This window comes from Brachyhypopomus gauderio, chromosome 20 (genome assembly GCF_052324685.1).
Source record: "Brachyhypopomus gauderio isolate BG-103 chromosome 20, BGAUD_0.2, whole genome shotgun sequence".
Classification (NCBI taxonomy): Eukaryota; Metazoa; Chordata; class Actinopteri; order Gymnotiformes; family Hypopomidae; genus Brachyhypopomus; species Brachyhypopomus gauderio.
The window spans coordinates 13,847,073-13,868,602 of record NC_135230.1 but is presented as its reverse complement, the minus strand read 5'-3'; the positions used below and the strand labels follow the sequence as shown (position 1 = coordinate 13,868,602).

At 42.9% G+C, this 21,530-nt stretch overlaps 1 protein-coding gene across 1 annotated transcript; it reads right to left on the bottom strand.

Moving 5' to 3' along the window:
• Positions 1–667: 667 nt before the first annotated feature.
• On the bottom strand, positions 668–15,783 carry lonrf2 (LON peptidase N-terminal domain and ring finger 2). The gene is made up of 12 exons (XM_076982386.1): positions 14,155–15,783; positions 11,386–11,504; positions 10,372–10,494; positions 9,990–10,154; positions 7,271–7,463; positions 6,977–7,079; positions 6,640–6,754; positions 5,869–5,990; positions 5,064–5,222; positions 4,652–4,814; positions 4,325–4,474; positions 668–4,144 (listed from the first exon to the last, which is right to left on the bottom strand). Exons 1-12 carry the CDS (start codon positions 14,897–14,899, stop codon positions 3,986–3,988), a joined length of 2,316 nt encoding a protein of 771 aa, XP_076838501.1. The 5' UTR covers positions 14,900–15,783; the 3' UTR covers positions 668–3,985.
• Between the last annotated feature and the right edge of the window lie 5,747 nt (positions 15,784–21,530).

Genomic DNA, 21,530 nt, shown 5'->3' with positions numbered 1-21,530 from the left:
GTGTTTGCATATGCATAAATATAATAAAGCATGGAAGGAGATTTCAAAAGTTCCTTGAAAAAAACACAATATGTTACAGATGTATTGTCCAATAAAAAAGACAGTATCCATGATTGATTCACCACTGTGCTTTTTAGCACATTCCCAGCATACTGCTGACATTGGTATCCAGAGCAAACAACATACAATTATCAGTAGACGTTGGTGGATTTGTGTTCCCTGGGAATCAAACCCATGACCTTGGTGTTGGTAGAACCTTGCTGAACCTGCTCCACCAGGTGAGTTAAAGAACACAGGCAGTTCCTTTGTGTAATACGTATATTGCGGGTAAATGTAATAAAAATAAGGGCCAGTAGAAATAGTGTACAAACAATATGTTCATCACAACACTTGTTGGATAAGGATGATCTTTTGTTGTTATACAGATTTCATATCAGTACAGACAGCAAGGGCCACATGCAAATACACTGATCATCACAGTGGCTTCAACTAAGGGGCATGTTGAGACTTGTTCCTTCTTCAAATAAACAGAATCTAAGATACTAAGATTGTAAGGCATAGCCACCCTTTCATGTTGTATTACAGTGAGAACTAAAGAACTCAAATTCAAGTTGACAGCTACAGGCCTCCTCAAAGAAAATGAAATAAAGCACAAAGCCCATTCCAATTTAAAATATAAAATAAGTTTAATTTCCTTGTAATGTACAAATTCACATGAAAAATGCAGCATTTGCGTAGTAACCAACAGGAGACGCTACATGAGAAAAAAGGGGGTCTCGCACTTCACAGACTGATCAAGGTGGTGCAGATGCAAACCACAAGAGAATTAGCAGTAAAAAGGCCTCCATTTTGTCTGTACACAGGTGACCACATGGACAAACAGGTAAACCATCCACCAAAGTGCACCATACAAATATATTACATTACATAATACAAATGAGAATTAGTGACAAAACGATTTCAAGAGGACACCACGTCTTCGTACACAGCTTCTCTGTTGGATAAGTGCAGGCGACGTGGACCAGCTAACATCTCTGATGACCCGCTATATCAAACAGAGTAATGCATAACAACCTTCTAGGTCTCCTCCAGAGATGAAACAGGACACCGCAACCATCAACCACCATGTTCCCCAAATCTTAAATGTGACTATATTAACTTTAAATGTACATACAAAGTAACCTACAGCTCATGTTAAACATTTTATGGCTTTGTTCTGATCTCAGACAAGCTATCAGGTTTCAAAATAGACCCACAGTGTTTAGTTTCAGTTCAGGCCAGCATCCACATGAGAACAGACCAAAAGGAGCTTTTCAAAATAACAGATTGTTAATTTAGTAAACTTCTCAGTAGAACCCCTCAGAGGCAATAAACACAATGTCTGTAAAACATTAGCAGCATTTGATCCGTTTAGAATGACCGTAACATTTTCTCAGAGACCAGGACTGTAAGGATGACCGTATCGTTTAGTGCAATGGTCATTTAAACAAACATTCTCACCGAAAAGCATAATCATTGTTTGCAGTCCAACTTATCTGTATATAATTATCCATGCTTAAAACCACAAACAACTGGTTTTAGGCCTTTAGCATCAAATGTAAAATGAAATCCTTATTTGACAGTTGAAGCACTGAACATTAATGCTTTAATTCTGTAACTTACTACTTGATCATAAAATTTTTTTCTAGTCACTTCAGTAATTACATTATTGAATGCATTTGTTATTAACAGGCCTGTCCAATATCTAAATCCTTAAATCACAATTTAGCACACTTCTCCTGTCGTCATTAATCACAAATTCAATGAAAATGTTGAAATTGGATGTTTAAGTCTCAAACAATTTCAGTGTTTAACGCCAGCAAAACTGACTGAGAAACAAAATTTAGAAGATAAAAAAAAAAAGCCAGAAATGTCCTCATTAACTTTAAATGAAGTATCTTTGGCGCTCATATTCAGTGGTGGTACATTTTATTTCTTTAACACCAGGCAAAGCTATATTAATAAGAAAAAAAGATGTCTACCAGTACTGTTCTAGTGAACTAGTGTTCCTGTCACTAGCCTATGATAACGGACCTCTGCAAAAGATAAATGGTCATGTTGGAGTCTCGTGTTTAAGGTGATGAAGGTGAGGAGCAAACATGGCGGTATTAAAAAGCACTGCCACTAGTCAACAGAGTAGGCACATTAACGTTTCAACCGTTAGACGCGGCTGCACGGCAGGGCTGTCTCCAACACCGCCTGGTCTGCCTCTCAGCGACTCCCAGGTCCAAGCAGCCGGCATAAATCAGAACCGAACGAACAGCCCCGGTTATTACACTACTGTACCTCGACCGCACGGAGCACAACACCGAAGGCAGCCTGCACAACACGGCCGGGGGTCGGAAAGTGACGGGAACGTTGCCTCAGGAGAGCGAGTAATATCAGACTGCTTGTGACATCGGACATTAGACTGGTGAAAGGTTGCAGCATTTGTTTGATCAGATAAAACACTTCGACACTTAGAGGACGAGAAGAAGAAAAAAAAATTGCATACCGATGACTTATCGGTTTGTGTGTGGGGGAGTTAGGCTACTAGCTACACCACCCAGATTTTTCACAGCAGTTTTGCTACGAGATGTTGAGAAACCATCAGTTTCTCAATCTATTTTTTTTCTAGTTGCTTTCGTACAACATTCAGAACATATCTCGTGTCTTGCAGTTCCACAACCAGGTGACAGACAAAGTAGACATAATTAGTCCCTTGAGGAAAAGGGCCATTTTGCCTGAGGATAAGATTAATTTTTCTTAGCAAAGCTACAGCCATGTTCCAAGATAATGGGCATTGAAGGCTAAAAAAATATAACATGGAGGTATACAGCAAAGCCCTTCAAAATCCAATGATTCTGAAAGGTAACAGCAATTATCCGTAACATTTTCCAGAAAACAATACAATATCTTCAGATCACTAAAGCTACCTCAACTAACTTAACATTTTGCAGCTACTTGGAGTCATATGCTAGTGCTGGTTTATTAAAAAACAACAAAAAAGACAAACAATTTATGTGCAGTTTTTTCACCTAATTCTATGTGTATAGCTCGATCCCATATCAGACTAAATGTGAATGCACTCCGGTTTCTTCAGGCCTGTATCAGTTTACTTCACTGCTCAGTGTAGGCTGGTCATGGCAAAATATTGTAGACTAATGCGTGATTTAACACACAGATCTAAACCAAAACACATGGCAAACAAACGCCAATAATTAGAATGCTTTCAAAATGAAATTGCCAGTAATCCAGGAGAAAATCCTCTATTGTTCATTAGCTGTGTATAACTTCAATATAAACTAGCATCATTATCCAACAAATTACTGACGAAAGGAGACGCGTTGTCAGTTATACCAACACTGTTTTTGAAAGATCTTAAATCATTTTAAATTTTAGCATAGCTTTTATATGATCCACTATTAGTAAAGAAAGGTTTCAGACTTGAATGTGTGAGACCATGGAAGTTCTTATAGTGAGGGAAAAACCGTGCGTACATCTGTGTGTAGACGGTTGTGAGAAGGTTGTGAAATTTTGGACCCACAAAGAGCCTGCCAAGCCAGTGAATACACTACAGTCCCATGAGAAGCGTTTTGGTCAGCCACAAACACCTTAGATGGCGTTGCATTGTTTTCTGCCTGTTCTTGTACAACCGAAACATCTGTAGCTACTGGAGTGGAACAAAGTCAGTTGCTCCACCTTTTGAAATGAAGACAGAGCACGTGTTTACTGCTGGCTCAGTGACCCGCTGTGAAACTCAGGTACCGGATGAACGAGCTTCCCACACAGGTTTCCAATCATATAAACAAAAAAAAAAAAAAAAAAGCCGTCGCTCAGCACCAAGGGAGCAAAGAGGACGGATGACTGCGGTGCCAAGATGGCCCGCTGCCCGTAGACCCCTGAAGCACCCGCCCCGGGCCACGCGACCCAGGTGATAGGCGGCCAGGGACAGGGAAGGCCAGGGTCATCGAGGGCGCTTGCGGGTGACGAAGATGAGCACTCTGCGGATGGCGACCAGGCGTTCCTTCAGGGACGTCATGGAGAGGATGGTGAGCTGGGCCTTGCTCTCCAGGGGCAGGACTGCCAGCAGCCACCAGCACCACGCCGGACCGCTGGGGTTGCCCTGGAGGAGAGGACGAGAAAGCAAGTCAACCTTTTCATCACTTGGAACGACACCGCTTCAAGCGGTCATCTGGCATTGGCAGATAGACAAGAGTTCATTTTAGAAAGGTGCTAGTCAAAACCGTTTTTCGCTAAAAGGGTAGGAGTGGAAGCCACGAAGCGGGCCCTCTCTGATTCTCACCTGGGGGTCAGGGTCTTTGCTGGGCAGGTGTCCGAAGTGACTGAGGATCTGGCTCTTCATGTTGTCTTTGAGGGAGGTGAACCAGGCGGACGCCTGCTCATACACAGAGTCATGCAGCCTGAGCAGATCCCGCAGCTCCTCGCCCTCAGCCTAAACGGGAGTCACAGGTCAGGACGGAAGATTTTGATCCTCACTTGGTCTTAATGTCACCAGTTCTCACACACACACACACACACACACACACACACACACACACACACACACACACACACACACACACACACACACACACACACACACACACACACACACACACTCCTACTTCACCTTCTTGTCCTGCAGGTACTCGATCTTGGCGGTGTTGTAGCCGTCCCTCTGGCCATGGCTGAGCACCCTAAAGCGCGCCACACCGATGGTGTCGACCACGGAGCGCCCGTCAGGGAAGAACTTCACGTCCCTCACCTCCAGCATGCAGCCGTAGTCGGCAAAACTGATGACCCAACACCATCAGACCCGTCAGACACCAGATACCAATAACAAAGCCTAGCAGACGGCATCTTAACCATTCATAGCATCTTCATTAGATTATATTTCTTTATTATTAATTTAATATTGTTTATTATTCATTTTTGCCACTCAAGATGCTCAGAAGACATGCCCTCTGCTTCATGTCCACCAAGCCTTCGTCCAGATATTTTTGTTAGTTTTTACTCATTTTGTTAGCTGTGTACCCACTTACCCTTTGACCTCATCAGAAATGCACATCCCAAACTGTTTGGTTCCCGTCTCCATAGCCCTGCGGATCATCAACCTATAGCGAGGCTCAAAGACGTGCAGGGGGCAGGGGATTGTGGGAAATGCCATGGTGCAGACGAAGATAGGCACTTCCTGGTTCAAGCTGAAAGAGAGGAATTTGACTTTTTAGAGAATCACACTCGCATGCAATTCAAACAAAATGTTTAATTTAATTGGACAGTATAACAATAGGTGATTTGAGGGTCACTGATGGATAAAGTTAACCTATTACTATTAGAACATATTTCCAACCCAGAGCACCACAACATATGCACACGAACCTATCTGAAGAAGAAAAAAAGTCAACTGATATCAGAGAGGAACCTGAACTGGCCTCGGTACAGCCGAGTCAGGTGTAATAGAGTGTTCTGTACCACAGATAAGGTTTCGTGTTTTTTTAGGAAAACAAGCAGATAGCATTTCTGTTATTCTTTTATATTGACTGTTTGTTTACAAAAATAGGCTCGTCATGCAATCTGATAGTCAACAGATGCTGATGTATAGAAGCCCTTCACGGTAAATACCAAGAGAGACAAGGTACAGTGGCTCCCTCTTCCTGCAGGGTAAACCACAAAAAAAAAGCAAACACTTGCTCCAATATGCCAAATCAATGAGTTCCAAACAGGCAATAAACCATTGTAGCCAAATGTGCAATGCTTTGGGTCAAGCTGTAAAATCCCCGAGGTTGATGTGGAGAACCCTGTGAGGAGGTGTTGAGGAGGTGGGTGAGCGAGGCAGAAATGACTCACTTTGACAGCTCCTTCAGTTCTTCTTCATGCACTTTCCTCCTCTCTTCCAGCTCCTCGTGTAGATAGCGCTGAAGAACCTCCTCCATTAGGAAAGTCTTACTGTACCCTCTATTGGCCAGATACTGCAATTACAGGCAAAAGGAACCGTTTTTGCTTAAAGGTGCATTAGTCGTTTTTTCCCCCTTTTCTGACCAGTTCAAATAAAACTGAAATATGTCAAACATCATTTTAGGAACGGCATCAGCACATGCGGCTAGATTTACAACTTTCAAGAAAGCCAAATTTAATGATGGGCAACACCATATATCAAGGTATACCAAAACACCAAACACAGTCATGTCCCTCAGATACCAGAGACTGATGAGCACTCTGCCCAAATGCACCTGCTATACCAAGAGCCTGTAGAATACTTCTAGAAAAATGTCTAACACACCGTTATACGTGTTCATGAGAATTCTAACATGTGCCACTGCGTTCTTGAGAGGAATGGACTCTCATCTGTGGACTGACGTAATTGGAGATGCTACTGATGGGATAATGTGCACTTCTGAGTTGATTTGGTTACTACTAATCCTTCTGATCCAGCACCAGACAGAGCTACACATCTGGATCAATCACTTTTATAGCATTATCAAGGAGTGGCCCAAAACCAATTACACTTAAAACCAAGTCAAATGTTGATGATCGAGTTGGTTGAAAGCCAAAGTAGCCAGAGAGAGAGGACAGATGGGAGTGAGCAGAAAGAAAGGACAAAACCAGTCGGACAGGTACCTCAGCAAGGTTCTCTTTACACAGAGGGCAGTTGGGATTGTGGTCCAGGCATCGCTCCAGACATTTGAGACAGAAGGTGTGTCCACAGGGAGTAGTGACCGGTTCATAGAACAATCTGAGGGGAAAGAGAAAGAGTTTTAGAAGAAATTACTTCCAATGACGCATGTACCATCAATGAACTCGTAATCTGTACTACCCAAGTGTTGGGGTTAAAAATAATTATGGGGGAAATGTTTTCAGATTTACTCGTTAGGGTTTCATTTTATACTCCCTAAAATTTAGCATGGAACACATCTTAAAGCATATTAATAGGACGCAAGTAGTTTAAATTTTTCACCTCATGCACAGTGAACACTCCATGTCTGCACTGTCCAAGAGTTCAGATGGCACCCGTCTTGTCCTGCATAGGACAGGAGAACTCTGGGATGGGCAGGGTGGATCTGAGAGGCAGACAGGCGGGGAGAATGGACAGGATACATATCCAGCAACAAGAGACAGACAGTTAGTAAGGAAAGACAAGGCATGCACCCACGGATCAGCGAGACAAGAACAAGACTGAAATTCCACCACGCTGGCCCGAGCTCTATTTCTGTCTGACTTTATCGTGCTGTCACTCTGCTGTGACTCATACCTTGTTTAAGAAGCTTGCTCGGAGGCCCATGAGAACTGGAATCACCAGGACACTTCCTCTTAAGACCCGGAGGTACAGGGAGTGAGGAGAGGACGGCCGTCAGGTTCTTGGACTCTTCCATGCCATTTTCGGGCTGCTTCAAGGGCGAAGAGCTCCCACACGGAGCCGCTTTACTGCTACTGAGGGTTGGGTCCTGCGAGATGAACATGTAAAGAGGTGTAAAGATTCATGGACTCAAATCAGCGCAAAAACTGTTCACGTTGTGGTTAGAATGATTCAAGCACGCATCAAGCTAGAAGGGAAGAGTGAATAAATACCGTCCATGCGAATAAAGCTAGACACAACAAGTTTATTTTTAGAAACACTAACAGAAACGCCCCCGCACTGGTTTTGCTTTTACACCTACATTCTCTCGAGCTGAATCTTCTGAATGCTTAAAAAAATGTCCTTTCATGTATTGGGTTATTGCTCAGACATCAAAACACGTAGCATCACAGAAAGATGTACAGAAATAATGCAAAAAGAGACGGACTAATCTGTTTTGGGATTAGCAGCTACTTCCAACAGACTGACTGAACCGCTTCCCCTTTCTCTGATGTTTGAGTTCATCCAGTTTGTTGTATGAGGAACAAACAGCCACTCAAGAGAAGATGTGGAACGACCGGTTGGCTTTATACAGAAATAAGGTTCAATAAGTTCACCACACCAGCCATTCAGGGACAGTTATGTGGACAGTAAAGTCTCATCCCTCATAGAAGGACTGGTCAGAGATGGTTTGGGTGTTTATATCAGGAAACGAGGATGCGATCGGTGTGGAAGTGTTGAGACACTGCTGGTGGGGCGAAACAGCAGTGGAGCTATGAGCTGAGGGAATTCATTAGTATTGCTACTGTGGTTGAGTATTCTTCTCAGCGCTAATGCCCCAAAGGATGCCAAGAGACCTCTATGAGACTGTCAGAAGTGCACCACTCTTTTCCATTCTTGCTGTTGAATATGTAAATCTTGTAAACAAAACACAAGATGAGGATGAAGACATAAAAAAAACCACATGGTGCTCAATGCCATGGAAACCTCAAATCTAAGGGGAGGAGAACCATGACAATGCAGCACCCTACACCGTTTTGCCTATTCAAAGCCATCTATCCATTAGGCAGACCATCGTGCAAACATATCCAATCAATCCCAGAAATCCAAGCATCCTGACAGATACCCTTCACATCTGGGTAAACCAGGCGGACAGCCCGCATGCTTCTTGCCACCTTCATTATGCAACGACCCAAAATGTTGACTGTGTCCCAACTCGACAACTAAAGTCCCAAGCTGTTAAGATACTTTGAAAATCTAGTCATGGCCTACATAGTCATTCCATCTCACCGGACCCTTTGCAGTTTGCGTATTTCTCCATCAAGTCCACTGATGGCTCTATAATCTCTGCCCTTCACTTGGCCCTCTGGATAAGCAAAGCACTTAATACATTTCATTTACTGATTTCAGTTCAAACTTGGTTCGCTCATCCCTCAGAGGATGATGACAAAGTTGGGCCTGTTGGGCTCGAACACCTCTTCCAGAAATTAGATCCTAAACCACAGGCAGTCTGGATCAGCAACTCCACCTCCAGCATCACTACTCCGACCACTGGTGTCCCACAGGGTGGTGTGCTAAGCCCACTGCCGTTCACAGTGGGGGCTGGACTGCAAATCCCAGCTCAGACTGCATCAAGTCAGCTGATGACACAACCAGAATCTGGAACAATGAGGAGTCAGCACCCAAACCAGGAACTAGTAATCGAGTAGACCGGTGTAAAAACAACAATCCATCATTGTGGATAAAACAACCAAGACGCTCGCTTCCCAGTGCACTACAACACTACAAAAGCGTCCGTTCCCTGCAGCCGTCGAGCAGAGCAAGGCTCACCTCCCTCCTCCTCTACAGCAGGGGGGGCCGCTGAGCGTATCGATCAGCTGCACCAGCCTCATATAGAACCTGCAGTGACTGCAAAGATTCCACATCAGAGGGAGAAAACGGCGGTGAGCATCACCGAGATCCCTCTCCCTCCCACTCAGGACAGCCATCAGAAATGCTGCATCATTGAAGCCTCCAACATAAGTGGATGACCCCCCCCCCCCCACACACACACACACTATCATCGTCTCCCTCCTGTCTGGCAGAAGGCACTGCGGCACCCAGGCCATATCTGCTAGAACTTGCAACAGCTTTTCACGCTCAACTCCCTCAGGTCTGTACGCCTACGTACTTTCGACCCGCTCACGCGCTTCGTAGATTTATACTGTGTTGCATATTCAGGGAATCTTATTTTGTCCAACTGCACCGTGTTTTTCTGATTGTGTTTCGGCCTTATTCATGTGCAACACTGTATTCTCTTGTATGTGGTGCTGCAGACACTTTGTCCTTCTCCCATTTTAACAGAGGCCCTAGAGTAACATTACTTCATCACCCTCTCTCTCTCTCTCCCTCCCTCTTTGAAACAGACCCTTTATAACACAGCATGATATGTTCTGTCTGCTACATAGTCAAGGGGTTGCGTCTTGGTAATGCCTTACTTTCACTCGGTCCAAGTACGAAAATGGTTTTTGAGTTCATGATGGGCAAAAGGCCAAATAATGACAGCAAAAATACAAGAGCACATAAATGAAATATCTTTATAGTGTCATTTTGTGTGTGTGTGTGTGTGTGTGTGTGTGTGTGTGTGTGTGCCCACCTTGGAGCACCCAGCTCTAGCTCCATCTCTGGGTAGAGACGAGTGCAGAGAGCTCAGGGGGAGTGAAGGTTTGATGCGGGAGGAGGAGCCTGTGGCTTGGTGCGGATGCAGAGGGGTGACCAGACTGTCATTCTCAAAAATAGAGGAGAACATCTCACTCAAGATCTGCAAAGAGGGACATGCCACTTATTCATACTGCCATCACACAGCAGACAACACTCTCCAACAAGCTATAAAAACCATGTGTGTGCCCGCTCATCACCCAGGATCAATATTACATCCCAATTAATGAATAATGGCTCTTAAGAAGTTCAATGACATTTATAAGATGGTTATGGCACCAAATGCCCAGAATGATTAAGAAAATGCCAATTTACATTACCTTCTGCGCTTCCATTTTGACAGCCGTCCAGTCTGGCTTCAGTGCTACACAATAGAAGTATTCCTGTAAGGCCTCTTCTCTGCGGTGGGAGCTACACAGGGCTTTGGCCTTAATGTAGTGGGCCTGGTAGCAAACAAACAATGCATCAATCAAAAAGATAATTTAGAAAGTGTTTCCATGTTGCCTCTGGCAGCAGCTGAATGGGTTCTGTGCACACAGTGCAGTATTCCAGTGGAAAGGGCATTAAGGAAAACACAAGAATGCTAAAAAGAGCGGAAGCAGGAGGGAATGTTCTGGGAATCTTCTTTTTAAGATGAAGAGTGAAACTAATTAGTGCTCTGAATGTGCTCTTTGGAACGAATGCGTGCAGTGGTTTTCCGGTTGAATTCTGACTAAGCCAACGGGCCTGAACTGTGAGGACAGAAGAATTCCCAGAGTGAGTTAGCAGATTATTAAGTGCGGGAGACGGGAACACCACCCGGGGGCTTGGAATTACTCACACCAATCCCTACCAACTGAGTAACACAATCATTTGATACACTTTTATAAAGTATTTAAAAACCATTCTTAACTTTAAAAGCCTTCCTGGCTACAGGCCAAATAAAAATCAGTATTAGTTGTTATTATTATTATAAATGTAATGATGATGATATGGGCTATTATCAAACTACAAGGCTGAGAGTTAGGGGCCAAGAATTAGGATATTAGAATGAAGAGCTAATTACAGACTGTTACTGGAATAAAGTGGGCAGATCACTTACAGGGGATGCGTTACCTCCATTTGAGCATCAACAAGACCTCTCCTCGTCAGGCCACCGCGTGAAGGTGCAGCCACCTGACGACGTTTAAGCTAGCTTACCATTTAGAGACACAGGCCTGCTGAACACACCTAGCCATGTCATGGCACCTTGTTTTACACCCGTAAACTCTTAGGCTTAACCCTGGAGCCTGTGCACGTTCAGGCACTCTTGGGCCACAGCTGTTAAAACGGGAGCAGGGGCGTGGCTTCCTAACCTTTGCCGACAGCGGCCGGAGGCGGCACAGGCTGTCCGCGTCCTGGACGGCCTGGCCGGAGTTCTTCATGTCCATGTGCAGCTCGGCTCGCTCTGACAGGAGGCGGCAGATAGAGGGCGCTGTGGAGCAGAGGACAGACGTCAGCCTACTACTCTCCAAACCAAACGGCACGATGTCGTACTAGAAACGCTTCACAGATAACCTTCAGTTTTTCACAGCAGGAAATAGTAAGAAAAGAATAAGATAATAGATAATAAAAAACACAAGAAAAATAAAGCAAAAGGTTAAACATGGGCGTCAAACCAAGTTGTGCCCAGCAGTGCCCAAAATTGCACATGCATGTGAAATATATCTGAATATTCTGGTAACGGTATCATATAATTTATTTAAACTCATGATATCATGTATTTCCTTCACATACGTGTCTCAAACATGTCGGGTTAACACGCCTCATCCTTTAAGGAATAACACCTGGCCTCAGCTCAATTAGTATGGCGCTCTTTGCGTCACCGATGCTATTGTTAGTGCTTTAACTTTGAAGGACTTCCACTTCATTGTCTGCAGCAAAGTGAAAGCAGCTTAGTTGCTTTGAGATTAATCTCGGATCTGAAACTGTCCTCCTGAACGCACACATTGCAGTCGCCATCCTAGGCTGTACTCCCTCACGTCTCAACATTGAAGATACAAGTTTCTGCTTTTCTGTAGCACAGCCAACCATGGATTCACTTTGACCTTATTCGTGTGGTCTCAGAGTGCTAGTTTTCACAGTTCTAAATTTAAATTAGGTCTCCTTAAAAAAGTCCAGTCTCAATACGACAGACAACAAATAAAGACCTACATTTTCAAGAAATAGCGTTTTATAAGTAGCAGGCTATTTATGTCCGCCTTTACAGACAGAATCCGGGTCGTCAAAAATGAGGTCAGCTCTGCATGGCGGCTGTACCTCACAAGATCTGATGTACAGACTCGGTCTCCTCCTCACACAGGTGCTCACTTCAGATAGGCTTTGTGAAACACGACACATCAATGTACTGAAAGTGCTTTTCATGTCGTGTGAAATCCGAGTGCTCCTCCGTATTTTAAAATAAAAGCCCCGTTATCGTGATAGGACACAGATGGGATATTTCACATAAACATTTCCATCCTGATTAAGTGCAGTTGGTCATCTTGAAATTACAAGACTTGAGGACAAGTTGAGTGGACTGCGAGGGTTTCTATTTCGCATTAATAAGCTTATCTTCTTTATCAAGCAACAGGAGGAGTGCCAGCCAGTGAGGAGTGTCATCTGAGCATATGTGTTTACACTCCTGCTGAGGAGTGAGACAGGCCGCCAAACGGACGAGTCACCACAGGACGTGAGAATGAATCACTGAATCAGGCAATATTCTGACTCATTAACCGCGGCAGCACACGGTTCTGATTCATAATGCCGGAGAACTACATCGGCGGTGGCTACGGGGTTTAAGCGGGACTCTGGGGCTACCGTGCGGACACAGAGTGTCGGTGCGGTGCTTCAAGTCCTCACCGGCTGGTGCTCTCGGCATGATCCGGGACAGCACGTTAATAGAGCTCATGTCAGCAGGGAAATACGTGGTTCTTCAACAATCGAGTCCGAGACTTTCGCTTGGAGCCACAATAATTAGCTGTACATAATTTAAAGGGATTATTTAGTCCGCGATCACGTTCCTTCGGTGCATAATTGTATAGGCCAACATTCATAAGCAGTGGGTATGCAACACTTCACACTGGCTCGCGGTCCATCTCGTTAAGCTGAATTGGTGACCTGTAACCAAATGTAGTTAAAGGACAGCATCCTCCACATTGTATGTACTATAAAACGCGAGTAGGTAGCATTTTCGTACCGACATGAATAAGCATTTATTTTTTACAAGTACTGAAGCATGATTCGGGGCACCTCGCTACTGCGCATGGCAGCCTTAAAACGCTCCGCAGGTTAAGACCTCGCAACATCAACGCAGGGCTGATGTATGTAATTGGGTATCTGCGCTCCTGACATCGATGAAGTTAGGGTGAGGATGTTTCATCTAACGAATGCAGCTTTCATTAAGAAGAGCCTGACTTCAGCGTGACTTCTGATATACCGATTCTATGTTTTTGTCAGAGTGACCGAATATGAAATATTTAGTGCGTTATCCTAATAGTCATTGAAATATCTCCAGGTCTGAGTCCGACAACATACATAAACGGGTCAGAATCCAGGGATTTGAAGTCAATTAGGTCAGACAGGATGCTACTAAAAGCATGTGCTCCACGAAACACCAGTTACCAGCCTAAACGTTTTCTGGTTTCAGTGACGATCATGTGTAGGTCAAGACTGTTGCTTTTTCCCTTTTAAACCAAAAGACAGACCAGTGTAGCCTACACAGCATTTGACGGTGAAAGCCACAGCTAGTTGGGATGGTCCAGAAACATATCGCTGAACGGACATAATTAACGATGCTAAACACTTTCTATACAGTGGTCTTAAAAAAAATAAAAGTTGCAGACTATTGGTTAAACAGCAAATATGGTTCACTTTGAAATGTCTCAACATTCGTCCTTATAGTTTTTTTATCCTTAATTAGTTACAAAAATAGATTTGAAGGGGAACGCAAGGATCAGGTGAACAATGGCGCCCCCTGTAGATGTTTCATAACTGCCACCGATAAAAGTAGGTCAGTTGCTCCATTATAAAATAGTGTGCTGCATTAAAATACCAATAACAATAAGCTGAATAAAATGCATAAATAATAAAACCCGAATATTTACCTAGATCGACTGCCTTGTTGTACTTTTCTAGCGCACTGAAGAGATCTTTGCTTTTCCAAAGGCGTTCTCCATCAAGCCAGTATCTTCTAGATTTACTTTCAACATCGAACCATTTTTCAAGCATGCCGCTGAGAACAACGTTGATCCTCAGCCCGTTGGCGTGTGATGAAGACTTGTGTATTTTACAACGGCAACATATGCAATCCTTGACCACGCCGTCTTCAAGACACCGCTTACAAAAAGTGTGACCGCACACTAAGGTCGTCGGCTCGAATAGTAAACAATTGCAAAGCCGACAAGAAAACAGGTCTGGTGGTTGATCTTCATATTCGTCTCCTTCCATGCAGATCCCCCCATTACCGCACTGCTTTGTTCTACTTTCGCCGGCGAAATGTTTACTCTCGATCAGCTCTTTCACGCGTATTGTCCGGGCGATGTTTTCCACTAAAAGCTTAAGTTCGTCGGGCTTGAATCTGTGGATGCTTGCAGCGATGCAGTAGGAATCTAACGCCTCGGCTATCCGAGCCCCCCGGGCCAAGGCGTCCGCTTTGCGGAGGCACAGAGCTCGGTCGGGCTGCTGGAGGTCGGCCAGCTGAGAGGAGTAGATCTCAACAGCCAGGTCGAAGTCTCCAGCCCTGCATGCCTCCTCGGCCACCTCCAGCATTTCTGGACACGGTCCAGATGCGCTCGGACTGGATATGTCGTGCACAAAATGTTCAGTGTGACTCTGGATTCCAGCATCCATGTTGTTCGTAAGGAAAGCTTTGTGTTTTAAAAGGAGAAAGTGAGAAGTTGTAGGTACCGGTCTTTGGTTAGAAGCTATGCAGGTTACAAAAGCCTAACGCTACCTCGTGGTGAATTGCATCAAGACCGAATCCGCATGGACCTTGAATGAAATGATATAAATAGCATTGAAACTAGCTAAATGGCCCAACAAAAGTGAAGCCATCGAAAGCACTATGCGTAGTGCAACCTCCGAACCCCTATAAATAGCACTAATGTGTCGTTATTTGTAGGCCTTGAATGGTCCATCAATCGCTGTTCCATCATCTATAGTCCATAAAACACTTGTGGATAGGCTACATTTGAACAAAAGTGATCCGGTGCCCAAACTACAGCGGTCCGAATGAGAAAAACCATCAGAGCGCCAAAATATTCTTTCAGTTATCTTGGTTTGCGGATGAGTTCAACGGTGAAAGGTCTCTAGCTACAAACAAAACAGAAAACAGGGTACGATACCGGTACCGACGAACGAAAACGTTAGTGCTCCCAGCTCTCAACAGGACACGTTCAGCCATAAAAACACTGAACAGCTAAATCTCTAGTTTGTGAAGAGTATCCGAGGTCAATTTTGAGATGGTCCATTAGTTTTTATAAAGGACCAGAGGTTTCCGGCGAACTGCACTTTGTATAATCCTACGAAGTCCCTTCTTCTGCGATCCATGATGAACTTCCTGCCATCTCCGGCCTCTCGAAGAATCCAAGCTTCCATTCTAAATACGTGGCATGAAAGGTCAATTTAGCCGAAAATAATTGATGGGCACAAAATTGAATGGACGGATTTTCGGAACATCCCGTACCCGTCCACCTCCATAGATAACAACGCCGTGCGTTCGCGTCCGCCCAGTCCGAAGCACGTGACGTCAAGGAGCCAGTCCTATTGGCGTGTTATATAGCTCACTTATATAATGACACAGTTGTGTAACCAAAGTGAGCACAGACGAGAGACGTGTAGAAAATTGATCACGATATAACGTTGCAAACCATATTGTTTTGTCAAATAAAAGCTGGAGTTTGCTAGTTTACACATTCAAGTCAAGAGACAAAGAAACTGACGCAATAGCCACAGTTTCAAATAAAGGGAGTCTCGACAACGTGGTTGAACGAAACATTTATGCAAAGTTTTATGTAACAGTCTACTTTATGTAAGACGCAGTTTAACAGCTTTGTTCGCTGTGTGCCAGAGGTTCTAAGAAGTAATGGAACGACAAGGACAAGACGAGGCATAACGTAATAATGTGATAGCGTAATAATGTGATAACGTAATAATGTGATAGCCGATAAAATAACGTAATAATGTGATAACGTAATAATGTGATAGCCGATAAAATAACGTAATAATGTGATAGCGTAATAATGTGATAGCAGATTAAATAACGTAATAATGTGATAGCAGATTAAATAACGTAATAATGTGACAGCAGAAAAGACAACTGTTTATGCAATATAAGGTGGAAGGGAAAACAGAAAATGTGGTAAATGATTTATGCCCCACCCACTTCCAAGTAAACTCCAGTGAGGTCTAGAATTACAGTTCTTGTAAAGGGATAAGTCCCAGTTGAACTCTCACATTATGTGAGCGCTGAAGAAAAGTAGAGAAGTTAGCATTAGCTTTTGTGAGAAGCATCTTTGTTAAAATTGGTGTGGTGGAGTAAGATAAGCCATCAGGCCCGGGGCTGCCCCTGCTGGGGCTTCAGTCAGGATGGAGAGGAGCAGAGGGTCTTCCCCTCTGCACTCTGAAGTAGCTGTAGAGAGAGACAGATTGCTCAATATGGAAAAATACCAGTTCAATACACTGTATTTGGTTTAGTAAGATGGCAGGGATGTGTGTGCGTAGACCGTCCTCACAGACCTGCAGCCGTTCAGCGCAAGGCTGCACAGCACTACAGCGGGGGGGTGAGGATGGCACAATGAGTCACTGGCACACAAGTCCCCACAGTGCTGGATCTTTACTGTGAACATTGTATCACACACACACAGACACACACACACACACACACACCCCTCTGAAGGACACCAACTCTTCTGCTCACACTCTGCTCTTTCCTCTTTCATATCGGAAACGGTAAATGACAATCTGTCCTCGCAACCCACGGTCTCCGTTAGCCCTCCGACTTCAAAACACAGCCCTCATTATATTATCAAACACTTAAACGCAGTCTTTTCCCAGCCAACGTACACTTTCCTTGTCAGTGTACAGTGTGTTGCATTGTGCTGTCATACATTTACCGTCGCATATATAATTTCACTCTGAATACTCGCTGTGACTTTGGTGACATTTGCCATGTCAAACACATGCGTATGAAAGTAAACGTCTTTGACTTTGTTTATGTCTGTGTAATGTTGGCCTGCGTCTTGCTAATGAGCCGGAGGTTATTTACATGGTACGAGGATGGGAGTGGCTGAACTGAAATCTTGGCTCCACGGCTGAGGTAGTGATGAGCTAGAGTGGCCACCGTGATAAGGACACCAAACAGTTGAATCCAACCTCTAAAGAAATAATTTACTTAATAAACACAGTTCTGAACCTCAGAGAGCTGTATGAATATGATTACCAATGGTTATGAAACTGACATCCTTATGTAGCTCAATATCCTGTCATTCAGTAAGTAATGACCAGTTCTGTTCCTATCTGGGATATAAAAGGAGGAGTAAAGTAAGTGCCAACTCCACAAAACATGCTGCACTGAATTTACAGATAACTCACAAAGCAGCTATGCTGTTTTGGTTATAGACTGTTAAGCTTAATGACCAGAATTAACCAGAAAGATAATGACAGCACACACAATATTGGTGACATTTAAATAAATGGCAATTGACTTGTGGACATACCCTCAGAACCTCAGTACTAATGAGAGGAAAACAAGCTGATTGGTAAAGATTGGACCTCCAAGCTGTCTGTTTTTCTTTGGTGCTTTTGTGAAATTATATGAGGTGAACCACTGATACTTGCAGATGGCATATTTCAGCAGTGAGCTATTGTGTGACATGAAATCAAAGTTATTATGTTGTCTGTTAACAGATACATTATAAAGATACTGAACAGTGAAATCAATTGATAAAAAAATCTCACAGAATAAGGAAACCATGAAGAAATTAACATGTTAAGCAATGCTTACCTATTTGTTTAGAAGCACATTAAGACTAATGCAATATGACATGTGATAATTCATTAATTTTGGATTGCTAATCTTGATTTGTGAGTGGCTATACTATTTATTTGTTCCGTGTTAAATCACCTGGTCTTCTTTGTAATATGTAGTTATTATATACTTGAAGGATTATATTAACTAGATATTAAATATCACATAACTTTGTTTTCACATAGGCAGAGGACTGTTATAAAAGATTACAAGTAATACAGTCTTAAGATATTCAATTAGAGTTACTATATCCAATATAAAATATTTCAGTGAACCACACAGAGGAATAAATCTATGTGACCATAATTAAATTGATCTGGATCCAGTTATCTATATACATATCTTAATTTTGGTATAAAGTTGTTATTCAACTACCTCCAGTCACTTTATGCAACTTGTATCTGGATGGTGTCCTGATAAGACTTGAACCACGTGCATTTGCTTTGTAGGTGACACAGTTAAATGTGTTGACATAGTAAGGTCAGTTGTTGTTTTTGAAAAATGTTGGCTTGTTCCTTCCTTCTGGAAAATGTAGCAATGTGATTTTCAAAACTTCAACATCTCGACTGCATAATAGAAACTGAGCATGTATGTATGTACATACATACAAAAAGCCTATTTTTATGAATATATGTATATGTATGCATGTATGTTCCAATATATGTATGTATGAAAGTATGTATGTATATGTGTACAAATTGTATGTATGTTCAGTCACCGGCCACTTGGGTACACCTTGCTAGTACCGCGTTGGAACCCCTTTTGCCTTCATAACTGCCTTAATTCTTCGTGGTATAGATTCAGCCAGGTACTGGGAACATTCCTCAGAGAGTCTGGTCCATATTGGCATGATGGGATCACGCAGTTGCTGCAGATTTGTCAGCTGCACATCCATGATGTGAATCTCCTGTTCCACCACATCCCAAAGGTGCTCTATTGGATTGAGATCTGGTGACTGCGGAGGCCATTAGAGTACAGTGAACTCATTGTCGGGTTCAAGAAGCCAGTCTGAGATGATTTGCGCTTTATGACATGGTGTGTTATCCTACTGGAAGTAGCCATCAGAAGATGGGTACACTGTGGTCATAAAGGGATGGACATGGTCAGCAACAATACTCAGGTAGGCTGTGGCGTTGACACGATGCTCAGTTGATAGTAATGGGCCCAACGTGTGCCAGGAAAACATCGCCCACACCATTGCACCACCACCACCAGCCTGAACCATGGATACAAGGCAGGATAGATCCATGCTTTCATGTTGTTGATGCCGAATTCTGACCCTATCATCTGAATGCTGCTGTAGCCCATCCACCTCAAGGTTCGACGTGTTGTGTGTTCAGAGATGATCTTCCGCATGTCTCTGTTGTAATGACAGGTTATTTGAGTTACTTTTGCCGTTCTATCAGCTCAAACCAGTCTGGCCATTCTCGTCTGACCTCTGGCATCAACAAGGCATTTGCACCTACAGAACTGCCGCTGACTGGATATTTTCTCTTTTTTGGACCATTCTCTGTAAACCCTAGAGATGGTTGTGGGTGAAAATCCCAGTAGATCAGCAGTTTCTGAAATACTCAGACCAGACCGTCTGGCACCAACAACCATGCCACATTAAAAGTCACTTAAATCACCTTTCTTCCCCATTCTGATGCAGCAGATTGTCTTGGCCATGTCTACATGCCTAAATGCATTGAGGTGCTGCCATGTGATTGGCTGATTTGACATTTGCGTTAATGAGCAGTTGGACAGGTGTACCTAATAAAGTGGCCAGTGAGTGTATGTATATATGTACAAATGTAAATGTACGAATGTATGTATCTACTGTATGTAGCCTACTTGATTATAATTCAGTGATGTCAGCTTAACGTCCAAATCATTCAATGTAACAATGAATATATTTGAATTTCACTCAAAAGAAGACAAAAGCAGCAATGTAGAAATGATTTACTGATCATGCCATATTGGAGGTTTGAGTTCTGTCATGACATGTGGCAAATATAGCAGAAGCGGTTAAACGGTATTAACTGTAGTACCTCAAAAACAAAAACGTTTTGTTGTGTGGACAATTTTGCTTTCTGGAGTAGTTCAGATTAAAAGTAGTTTAACTGAGCCAAGAGTACAAACACATTAATTTTATGAGCAACATTATACTGTAGGACTACAACCTAAACAGAATTACCCTAATATGTCATAAACTTAACGTTTACCACAATGGGTTCCCCCTTGTTCTGAAGAAAGATATTATAATACTGCTGAGCAAATGAATAAATACTGAATTGTAAATAAAATGTCATTATGCTGAGCAGCAGTGTATGTATTCATATTTAGTAATGAGATCATTAAACACCAACAAACATCAGGCAATGATTTAATCACAAAAACCCACTTATAAGGACTGATGGGCACACAGAACGAAGTAAGATTTTAACCAGTTGTTTTCGTTCATACAAATCAAGTCAAATGAATGAATGTCATCGAAAAAAGACAAAAATGCATATGAAATACACAAGAAATGGAACATGAGAACAAAACAGCCATGGAAAGTAGTACCCACGTTATGGGGTGATCCAAGGTCAAAGGTTCACAGTGTCAGACTTTCCCAGAGGCTCAATGGCTTATTTACAAACAGCCAAAGGCCGCTATTGTGGGCAAAAACTTTATAGATGGAATGACAAAAAAAATCAAAATTTTCAACAACAAAAGGACAAAAGCAGGAAATTGTGGCAATCAATTCGCAATGGTCACCCTCTGCTCCTTACATCTCCTCCCATTCAAGAACATACCAAACGGGATGGACAGTGGCCCGTTTATCCCGTGGCCCCGCATAGGCTACAGGCCAATACCAAACTGCAAAATAAAGTCATCATCTCATTTAAAGACTACATGTGTAAATAAACATGAAATAAGATATCCGCAGTAATTATTACTATAGCTAAAAAATCCCATTAGTGCTTCCTACAAACTGATTTTGTGTGAACACATCTCTGTGTGGTACACATCTCTGTACATGTGGTACACCCCACCTTAAATACTCAATTCCCATCTATAAATAAACTCACACGCGTGTGTTGGTCAAGACCGTATGTTAAATAAAACATACCGACATTAAAAACTATAAATATATATATAGAATATAAATTGTACATTTAGAGTTTGCGTTTAAAAAGTGTATAAGCAATGTAAATGGCTATGAATGAACATAATGTTAGCATAATTATCTGTTTTAGCAGATGTAAATGTTTAGGTGATATTTTGCCCACATCCAACGTGCCACAACAGAGCGGCTCAATCCGTGTGTTTTGCAAAGGGTACAGTCAAAGTTGTTAAATATAAGCAATAAAATATTTGACACCCTTGATAAAGTCCGTTTAATTTCCCTGTTGTACTATCGAACTGTTAGCAGTCAAACAAGACATCTTCCCTGCAGTTGCGTGACAGCTAACTAAAAGTTCAGTT

Coding starts and splice junctions, on each gene's coding strand:
- lonrf2 (XM_076982386.1), bottom strand. CDS start 14,899: ATGGATGCTGGAATCCAGAGTCACACTGAACATTTTGTGCACGACATA. Junction 5,223..5,868: donor GAACTGAAGGAGCTGTCAAA/GTGAGTCATTTC, acceptor CCTCTCTTTCAG/CTTGAACCAGGAAGTGCCTA. Junction 4,475..4,651: donor AGTACCTGCAGGACAAGAAG/GTGAAGTAGGAG, acceptor ACTCCCGTTTAG/GCTGAGGGCGAGGAGCTGCG.